The sequence below is a fragment of the Nanorana parkeri genome, unplaced genomic scaffold (genome assembly GCF_000935625.1).
Source record: "Nanorana parkeri isolate BGI_ZX_2015 unplaced genomic scaffold, ASM93562v1 scaffold770, whole genome shotgun sequence".
NCBI classification, from domain to species: Eukaryota; Metazoa; Chordata; class Amphibia; order Anura; family Dicroglossidae; genus Nanorana; species Nanorana parkeri.
In genome coordinates this window covers 191,705-202,587 of record NW_017307038.1, presented here as the reverse complement: position 1 = coordinate 202,587, position 10,883 = coordinate 191,705, and the positions used below count along the sequence as shown (strand labels likewise).

The 10,883-nt window shown below is 42.3% G+C and overlaps 1 protein-coding gene across 1 annotated transcript in view; it reads right to left on the bottom strand.

Moving 5' to 3' along the window:
• The window catches only part of CNTRL (centriolin), an 86,651-nt gene that overhangs the window by 64,961 nt on the left and 10,807 nt on the right, over positions 1 to 10,883 (bottom strand). The window contains exons 7-10 of the mRNA XM_018564652.1: positions 8,231 to 8,350; positions 7,283 to 7,511; positions 4,433 to 4,542; positions 2,898 to 3,092 (exon numbers count right to left, since the gene is read on the bottom strand). Coding sequence (XP_018420154.1) covers positions 2,898 to 3,092; positions 4,433 to 4,542; positions 7,283 to 7,511; positions 8,231 to 8,350 — 654 coding nt within the window. The remainder of the gene's footprint in view (positions 1 to 2,897; positions 3,093 to 4,432; positions 4,543 to 7,282; positions 7,512 to 8,230; positions 8,351 to 10,883) is intronic.

Sequence of the window (10,883 nt, the reverse complement as noted above, 5' to 3'; positions counted from 1 at the left end):
CGTGTCTTCTTTTTTTTTTGTTTTGTGGGGGGGGGGGGGGGGGCTTTATGCCTTCCTTCAACTCTACAGTGCCCTCCTGCCATGAGTAATTTATGCATTCATGGTGAAGCTCTATATGAAGTCAGCCTAGCGTGGCTGTAACCACCAGCCATGCACAGTGTAGCTCACAGCAGACTATGACTGGAATTAGAGCAGTACAGGGTAGATATATGAAGCACCAAAACAGTAAGTGAATCAAGGAAAAGTGTAAGTATCAAAGCATACAACTCATTTGAAATTGCACTGTAAAGTAAGTGTACATATAAATGAAGCTGAGATGTAAATAGAAATATGAAAAACATATTACTGCACAATAGAGTCCCCTGTAATAAATGACAAGCCTGATGTCCCTTTGCAAGGGTGAACCAGGTATTATTTTAGAGTGGAAAAGCAGACATTGGTCAGGGTGCAATGTGGATGCCTTCACCAGACATTTGTATTTATTCCACTGTATAGTCCACTGTAACCGATTACGGTTGTTGTGGCAATAATTCTGACAAATTAAAGCAGTATTTTATTCTTCTGAATTAACAGGAGCATCCATATAGCAAGCTGTAACTACACTGGTCTTCTCAACTTTTGGAGTCTAAGAGCACAAATTGAAGACTGCCACCTACTGGGGAGAGGAGTGTACTGGCCAATTACACAGACAATATACAACACATGTACAACATTCAGCATTATAACTATATGTATGGTATCAAATGTATTTAGTGTAGTAAAGGACCATGTAGAAATGCACTAATCCACTGTCACCAATTAGCAAGCAATCAGCGTTACTGTATTTTGTAATGAAGAGAAACTGTATGTTATATGTTAACACCATGTATCCTTCTAAAAAGGGGGGTCCATTGTAAGCACCTTGTAAAGGGTGTATGACCATTATCCCTACCACCTAAATCTATGAATATATTTTTATAGATGAACTCAAGAAACTGGAAAGCAACAATGCTAGGCCAACATTTGAGGGGAAAACAATGCTTGCTAAAACCTTAGTACATAGGTAAATCTACAGAATAGACGGCACCAATGCTCCCTTAAAACATTTTACTTTCTGTAACTCAGTACCTTAAAGAAAATCTGTAAGAGATACATACATACAGTGGCATTGCTGAAACGCTAATAGTGCGCGTACAGGCAGGCCAAGTGCGACATGCCTTGCACTTTTGTGTTAAATCTCTACTTAGGGAAGACGAGGACTCCTCTTTCCCTTTTCTTTCCAAATGGGAAGAAGATTTACGGATACACGTTTCCTCTGAGGAACGTTCCAAGCTTTTGACCCTTTCTTACCAATCCTCTATCAGTAGCAAGTATCAAGAATCGGGTTATAAACTGGTTACCAGATGGTTCAGAACACCGAAGATTTTGCATTCCTTCTCTCCTCAAGATTCCAGGTATTTGTTGGTGTTGTGCACAAGCCCCCGGTGACATCTTACATATGTTCTGGTCCTGCCCCATGTTGCATGATTTCTGGGATCAGGTCTACACCATTCCCTGCAAATTCACTGACTATGACATTCCTAGGCACCATAATCAAGTCCCCCTGAAGACCCATAAACGATCTGTGCTAAGGCACTTGGTGAATGCTGCATACCTGCTCTGTGGAGGAAACCTGACCCCCCTACTGTGCGCATGTGGCTTGACAGGGTCAACAATATTAAAGTCATGACCAGTTCTCTTAAAAATACCTATGACAAATTAAATTTCTTCCCTCTCATGAATTTGCCTTGAAAGAAACTCTTTTTGATGTGTGTAGGCGGGGGTGACTGGGGAAGAGTAGGAGTTTGCTTCTCCCCACTCCTCTCCTTTTTTTTTCCCTTTCTCTGCTGCCTCTTTTTCCTATCCTGGTCTTTTTTATTTCTCTATTCCTTACTGTTTTATACTGCCTTGTCCTTTTAGCTCCTGGTGGCCTTTATGGGAAATGGGTTTCATCCCCTTCCCTGTTAAGCGATGCACCCTTGAACACAGATTTGCATACCTGTGCGTCCTTTGATTGGCATTTTTCCTTATAATTGTTTCCTAATGGTTAATTTGGTATATTTACTTGTTTTTGTTAGTGATACATTGGGGTATTGCCTTGCCTTTGTATTTTCTCTCTTATATTGTTAAAATATTAAATAAAGAATTTCCAAAAAAAAAAAAATGCTAATAATGAATTGCCCAACTACCATGCCCCTGGTTCTGAATTACTAACCCTACACAACATATGCAGGTCAAGAGTTCTGACTTTATCGGCTACATGCATGTGTTGGGTCAGTGACTCAAAGTATTAGAGCAAAAGATTGCCAGGCTACTAGCAATTTTAGAAAGAGGCCAACAATGACTTTTATTTAGATTTTACATACCCAAATCCAGAAAAAAAATTGCACATTATGGTGGGTAAGTAGGTGGATTTCTAAACAGGTCCTTCTGAGAACTGACAAGAAATCTGTAGCAGCATATGTGCAGAGTGGAATCTACCATGTAGGTGTGCAGCAACCACAACAAAATGATTCATGTCTTAGGCGATATGTGTCTTAGAGAGGCTTCCTCCACTCAAACGTCTGCCAAAAACATTTAGGGGGTGGGGTAGCTAGAGCACAAAATTATCAGGTTGTTTTTGTTGTCTGTTAGAAAGATTTCCCCTTATATCCTGTCTTGATAACCACTGTTTGTGGGGCACAGCAATACAACCTGAGGTTGTGACTCTTCCTCATTCTACGGAAAAATAAATTAAGGTTGAGTTCCCCTTCAAACAGAGGAGTAACATGTAATTTGGTACTGCTCCACTGTGCAGAGTAATTCAGAAAAATGTGAACATTCTATGGGAGCTATATTTGTAGCTGAACCAATTCTTGTGTATAGATCTAAGCACTCACATGTTGGGGATCATGAGGGCTAAGAGAGTCAAGATGCCTCTGCAGTTCTTCTAGCTCTGCGTATTTCTTATCCATCTCCCTTCTCTGGCGATCCATCTGCCTCTCCAGTTCCTGAGCCTCTTGACGCAGCTCATTCAGCAATTGAATTTTTTGGCTCAGCTGCTGACGGAGTTTTTCCTTTTCTGTCTCCACGATCTAAAATGGAAATCCACAGTTTGATTTGTTTTTATGAAGAATCCACATCCAAACAATGGAGTTTGGTTTCTGTTTGGTACAAAGCTAATTAGCACACACATTTTATGCCATAGATGCTAATAAAAAACATGGCTGTAAATGCGCAGTGCACTCAGGAAAGCAAAGCCACCTAATAAAAGAGAATATTTAAGCTGTGGTGTTAATTTCTAACACCTAAAAACAAATTTTGAATAAAATATGGGGTATAATTATTAAATGATCTTTAATTGTCACATTTTATCTTACAGAAAGTGAAACAAGGAATCTGTTTTTTTTTTCTCCCATTTTTATACACCGGTTTAGGATATTTCTTCACACTTCCTTTGTTTGGCATGTGTCAGACAGAGCAGGAAGTGAGGGGAAATCTCCCCTGCATGGACACAAGAAGAAATTGATTTCTAGCAGCTTTATAACCTTTGACAAGTTTTGTTTCTGTTACCACTGGAGAAATTTCTCCTCGCTTTCTCTCCAGCTGTTGGTTGTTAGACAAAAAAAAAAAATGTAAACAAGGCAAACCTTCTCAAGAGGGACAAAGATAGAATTAAAAACCTTGAGTTTAAGACTTCCTGCTGCTAAACCGGAAATGCTTGCCTCCTTTAAACCTCTTTCAGACTGGTATTCCAGTTTTTCAGGTGAATCTGATCCAGTGTTAGTCTAGAGGCAGTTGGATCTAAACGGACACACATTCATTTACATCCGATTACCCCCAACTCTGTCCAGGTCCAGAAAACAAAACAGAAAACAGTTCCGTCTTGGCAGACCTGATCGTGGCGGATCAGGGGTAATCTGATGTAAACTGATACATGTCCATTAACATCCAAATCCCCATAGAACTAACATAGGTCTAGTAAGTTTAGTCTTTTCCTCCACCTTCCGATGGAGGAAAACAAATGAATAGACACTGCTCTGATCAGCAGGGGATCTGTGCATGGATTCCCTGTTGATCACAACTGACAGGCGCTCTTGAAAAAGGTGTGAAAAAAAATAGGTAGTACATCACATGTTAAAAGAGACGCAGGCAGCAACGAAAACCTGACAGAGCATTTCACATTCCTCCATGCCCCTCTGACAAGAATGGACAGAAATCTTGCCAGCTATCATTCTTGGTAAGACTGCTGTCCAACTCTTAAAGGCTGCATCACTCACTGTGAGTTTCAGAATTTTCTTCTCAAATCACATAAATTCCGATCAAACACATGCACTGGAATAATCTTAGCCTTTTCCATCAAGGCAAGGCAACAATATTACATGTAACTTTACACATGAATATAGAGATGACTCTATACTGTAACTCCACCCACCTTCCGCTGAGCCACAGCATCCTCCAGTTCTTTCAGTTCCTCAGTTGCCTTCAAGATCTGCTGCTCTGAGTTTACTATTTCCTGTTGCAGTTCTGACAATTTTGCTTGCGCTGGAAAACACAAAATACAATATCATCTTACCCCAAATTATATTCTGTAAGAAGGACAAATGCTGAAATTACACAGCTGCCTAAATGTAGTATTAGGCCCAACCAAATTTTACTTTGTTCCCAAAGGTCAGTTAAACTTAAAGGAGAACTATGGGGTCAGTGTTTTTCCCCATAGTTCTCCTTAGGGTAACGGGAGGACACAAACTAGCGTCCTCCCGTTACCCTAAGCTCAGTATACCGTGAGCTACAGCTCGGGGTATACTGAGACGCCGGAGCGGATCCCGACGTAGATGACGGAATCCGCCCAGCTGCGTGAGTGACAGCTGGCTCTGCCTATCTAGAGGCAGAGCCAGCTGTACCCGCCCCCTCCCCCGTCCGTTCCGCCAGTCAGCGCTGGCAGATCGGAGCGGGGAGAGGGGAATCCAGCCCCTCCCCCTGTCTCGGCAGAGAGCCGTGACAGGATCGAGAGGTGAGGGAACCCGGTATGTGTTCCCTCACCTCCCGATCTACTGAGCCGACCTGTGACAGTCTCATTGTCACAGGTCGGCTAGAACTATGAGGTGAGTGGAAATCACTCATCTCATAGTTCTCCTTTAAATCACAATTTCAATTTTAGTGGCTTTTTCTTTCACAGCCACCCCCCAGTGTGTATTTTACAGAGGCGAATACTTACATTCCGACCCACTCCAGAGATGTTCAGTGCTGCTCTGTGCCACACATCCTTTGCCTGAAGATAGTCCCAGGCAGTCCCCATGCCTGCTGTGCAAGCTCTGCCTCATTCATTCCCATCACAGGGTTCAAACTCATGGGAGAACCCATTTAGAACGCTACAGACCAGCAATGGATGACTAAGGCAACAGTGTGCAAGCTCAGGAGGCTCAGGGCCTGGCTGATATTCAATAAAAGGATAGGTGGCATGGGGCATGTCCATACAATGCAGATATCCGAAGCAGGGCTGGAGGTAAGCATTTAAAGCGGCACTAAACTCAAGAGTTAAAATGTTGAAAACTTATTCAAGTACCTTAACTATTAACAAAAATCTTATTTGTGTACCACTCAGCTGTAGATCCTCAAATCATCTCTAAATTGGTGCAGACACTACCCTTTCTTCTTGAGGCAGCAGCTCCAAGCTCAAAGCTCGCTCCCGTGATGGACTACAATCTCAGTGCAAAGTAGTAAACTAAACATCAGATTTTAGTCCATCACATGAGTGACCTTGGAGCGTTGGCTACTTTACAACACACACAGGGACCATGAGGAATAAAAGTGGCCACGCTCCAGGAGGAAGGGGAGTGAGGCCTCCTACAGTGGCCAGGTCCAGCCATCTACTGTGCCACTATAAGAGGCCTCACTCTCCTGCTGTTGCAATATCCATAATATTAAATAACGTTCATAAAAAAAGTAACAAAAAAGCTGGAGCGGGCGGAACCAGGAACTCTAACGTAGATATGTTGTACACCCAGCAGATGGAACAAGGAGACAGCTGGCAACTCATACCACAGGTGAATACATCTAGATATATGGGCTTTTCATTTATTTAAACCATCAATAAACACCAGCAAATCACAGGTTGTAAGCTACACAGTAAATGGTACTTCTGAAGCATAAATTACAAAATTTGGATCTGTAACAACACACAGGAGAAAAAAATTCCAACGCAACCATCAGTAGATATAGTAGACACACAGTATATGTGACCTATGAAGTTTATAAATATTAGGACAGAACAGTAAAACAGCACTGGGAATGATTGTAATAAGAGGTGCTGGAGAATCATAAAAGAATAATCACAACTACTGGGGGGTGGTCTTTCCTGAACCCATGCTGATTGTCATTAACTATCCCGTTTTCCTGAACAAATTCTACCAGATAATCCTTTATTATGCCCTCTAGCATTTTACAAACTACCGATGTTAGACTGACCGGCCTATAGTTCCCAGGTTGGCACCTTGCCCCCTTTTTGAATATTGGGACTACCGTAGCCCTCCGCCAATCACTGGGGATCCTACCAGTCATTAAGGAGTCCTTAAAAATGAGGATTAATGGTCTAGTTATAACCTGGCTTAATTCCTTGAGTACCTTGGGGTGCAGGTTATCCGGACCCACTGCTTTGTTTGCATTGAGCATTTTAAGTCTTCACACTATTTCAGGCATATATGTTTTCATGTTAAGTGCATGCGAAGTAGTGTGCAAGTGTAACTATTAATTCTCACACAGAGAACACAGTAGTCCCACTAACAATTACCTAATCTGCTTTTCCCTCCACAAGGACAGTTCCAGTTTAGGCGTCATTCAGAATCAGAATCTAGTTCAGTTCTTGAACTGAGATGCTGGCTCAGAGATAATGCAGCCGTATGAATCCAGGGGTTTACTCAATTCTTGGCTGTGATCACAAATGTCTAACGCAGATCAGCCCCTCACCTTACAATGCTGCACAAGAGAAGACCAAGAAAATGTTTGTTCCTGCCTGCAGTAGACTGATGAAGTTATCTCAGTCACTAGACTGGAGCTCCAGGACTGCTGTTTAAGGATAAAAGCGGAGATTTTTTTTTAAAAAGTATATGGCTGTTGCATATTGTGCCATTTCAGTAATTTATTCATGCAGAATTGTAAAAATTACTGATAGGTTTACTTCAACAAAATGGCAGGAACTGAACATGGTATTGTAAACATTTTTCCAGTGCAGGTTACATACAATGCACACCCCTAGCGGTTGCAGTAGGCATAGCGTTTAAGTTACCTGTCTGGATAGTCTTCTCTTTTTCATTCAGGTCTACATCAAGTGTTGTATGGATCCGGGCACGGATTTGCTGATTCTTAATTTGGTCATCCCCATCCGCCTCGATCTTTCCCATCTGTATGTGCTGTGCCCGGTCAGGAATGAAACCCTCTTGAGCGTACAGGTTCCTCTTATAGCGAGCTTTTCCAATGTAAGGACTTTCATCTGGAGTCACCTCTGCATCCATTTCCTGAAAGTGTACAAACATTCAGATATGGCACTTTTCACCCACTGTAGTATACAGAAGAGAAAATGAAAGCTATAGGTACTGTGCAAAATTAAACTGGGGACACCATTGCATAAAAAATATTTGTCTGTCTGTTCAGCACGTACAGTAAGGAGTGTATGGTTTTATAAGATATAGAGACAGAGATATAGCTATACAAATAAGACAGACACAAATATAGGGAAAGAAAACAGAGAAGGGACATGAAGAGAGAAGGCCTGCGTTAATCTGCATTGAATGTAATGTGAGCACACAGCAGGGGTAGAAGGGAGAAAAGTAGTTATGTGTGGACCCTCTGTCCTCATAGGCCTGGGTACAGCTGCATCCCCCATTGTACAACATTGGATAGAGGAGACTGTTCTTCCGTTCTAGAACCTTAGGTTGATCACCCACTCAACTACCTTTTCTTTCCAATACATCTTCTTATATTTTCATTATAAGATATTTTTATGCAACGGTATCGCATACAGAGTAAAAAACCTCAATTGCAGAAAACAGCTGGGCCATCGACACACAGACCGTTCTGACTATACAAGCCCATAAGGGCCAGAAATACCATTCAGTGTTTTGTGTATAAAGTTCTGAAACGCATGAAATCCACTAAGATGTTATTAGCTGGCAGAGACCCCTAAGCTCAGTTTGGTGAGCAGCACCATATGATGCACTGATCTGTGTTCAGTTACCTCCGATGTCAGATATCCCAGCGGCTCAAACTTGGCATCTATCTTGTAGAAGGCAAGCTCTTGCTCCAGCTCATATTGCTTCTGGCAGGCACGTGTGAGTTCCAGGGTCTTCTGCTTCAGCTACATAGATGGAAATATACGATTCATTTATCATGGTTAGGAAACACACATTAGAGAATTTCTGAAAACACTCCACAGACAGGCACAGAATCATGGAGGACAGACAGAACACATCACACATGACATGCCATGTCTTTATAAGAGAGCACAAAACACTGGGAAACTTTCTTGGACTCAGAGGCCTAAAGTGTGAGAACACCTTGCTGATCTGAGAGTTTGATGTAGAGATGATGGGGAGGGCACAGATCAAACACAATGATAGTTTATAATAAAAAGAAATGTTCAAAGAAGAAATCCAGTCAGCAACAAAAATATATCAGTCATAATGACTACATTCTACTTGCACATGTATTTTTCTGAGTAGTTAGGCCTTGCTTCCGTATGTGTGTGCCAATATATATAGCTGCTTTATCCTCTATAGAGAACTTTATTTTTTGAAACTGAAATTAAACTGTATTATAACCTCATCCCGTTTCCAGCTTGAAATTTGTATGCTGCCTCAAAACTTTCCTCCCTGTGCATAAACAAGCTGCTGATCCTGTATGATGCTGGAACAAGAAAACTATCAAAGCCGATTTGCAGACACCCTGCTGAGGCTTACTTGGGAGCCCCGGGCTTGCCCGAGCAACACCTTTCTTGAGGTTCACTCATTTCTGCAGTTATTCAGGATCTCCCATTATCAGCCCAATTTAAAAACTCACCAGCTGTACACGATATGACTGAAACAGAATGTGAAGACAGCGCAAAAGAAAATCACATAAAATACAGGTAGAAATGTTCTGCAAATTATTAATATAAATTAAATTGTTTTAAACAGACTGGGATTCTTCTTTAGCAATTCTATTCTCTGTGGCATTCAACTACATCTAAATGAAATGCACACACACGACACAATGAAGGAAAAAAAAAAAAAAGATGCAGGGAGTCACAAACAATTCTACAATTATCAAGAAAGGACAAAAAGGTTATAACTGTGGGATGCACTGTATACTGCTGAGACTTGCAGTTCAGGCACATGAGCATCACTGCACAGCTTGTCATGTGACTTCTAGTCATGGAGTACCTCACACATGGCATGCAGACCCTCTCTTGCAGAAATCACAGTGCAGAGCTACAGGAAGAAACATGACAGAAAAGGTGAATGAGATTTCATGCAAATACAAGGGATGGCATAGGTTGAAGCATGACCAAGAGCGTACTGATCCATAATGCATCATGGGGGGCTACCTTCACCAAAGGCGCACAAGTTCACAGGAAAAAAGGCAGTGACACATCAGGACACAGGCTGGATGAAGTAAGGGAGAAGGAGGGAAGAAAAAGTGACAGATTGTTAGAAGACAGACAAGGAGGCAATATAGTAAAGCAGGCAGGGATAAATGAGGCTTGAATCCCTCCCCACTTCCAGCAATGTATAATGACAATGGGGGGTATGGCACTATCATTATACAAGAATAGTGACTGTAGCCGACTGGCTACAGTCAATGTTTGGCTAAGAATTGTCAGACAGGCTCTTTCAACAAAAGAGGATTGTAATGGAGGGATACCAGCGGGGGCCACGCGCTACTCGAATTTGGGCCAAGTCAGAAAAACGCAGCTAAAATCTAACCCGTGTATGGCCACCTTAAGAGTACCCACAGTTGTGACCTCTGTGGTGGTTATAGTCAAGTGTCTGTACATTCTATGTCATCAGCGCACACACTCCCTGACCAAAATGATATCTGGGAAAGAACTGCTTATCTGGACTGGATTTTCTCTGTCAATTGTTATTGCTTTCTTGATGCCAGAGGTAGAGCAGTTTATTCTCTGCATATAAATGATCTGAATATAATCCGAGGAGAAAAAGCATGCAGTGTCATGCACAGACTGCTCTACAGTAGGATTGTTCCGCATTTATAAACTTCAACTGCCATGTCATGAGCAAAGTGAAAGTTCAGTAGAGAGGTGAAGTAAGCACACTGGAGAGTCATGCCTTGAATTTAACTTTTTGGGACACAGCTAAATTGGTGTCCTTAGTTCTGCTTTAATGTTACACTGCAACACTGATCTGAACACAGGCTTGGTGTAAACAAGTTGCTTAATCAGTAAACTGCTGCATGTTCACATCCCTTTTAAGTCCAGTTTTAAAATTATCTGCTCACATCCGAGAAACCATTGATCGTCAGGGATATCCAGGTGAAAAAAGAAGGATCATGTACCTTTTCAGGCATTTTTCTGCTGCCGTTGTTCTACTCAGGTGCAAACCAGGGCCAGGGGCATCCCGAGGCTGGGTGACACCTGGAGCGGTAACCTCCGTAGTCGCTGTAGTAGTCTGATACCTGCCGTCGGCCTACTTGGTGATGGATGCCGGCAGAGAGAGGAGGGGACAGTCACCCGGCAGGATAAGGTATGCCGCCGGGTCCCCTCCTCTCTCCTGATACTATCGGGCGTGCAACTGATTTTCAGTTGCCCTGGTCAGTGGCGGGGGGTGCGGCCTGCACCCGGGTGACACCATTGGAGGGGTGACACCAAAATGACTGCGAGTCATTTTGGTGTC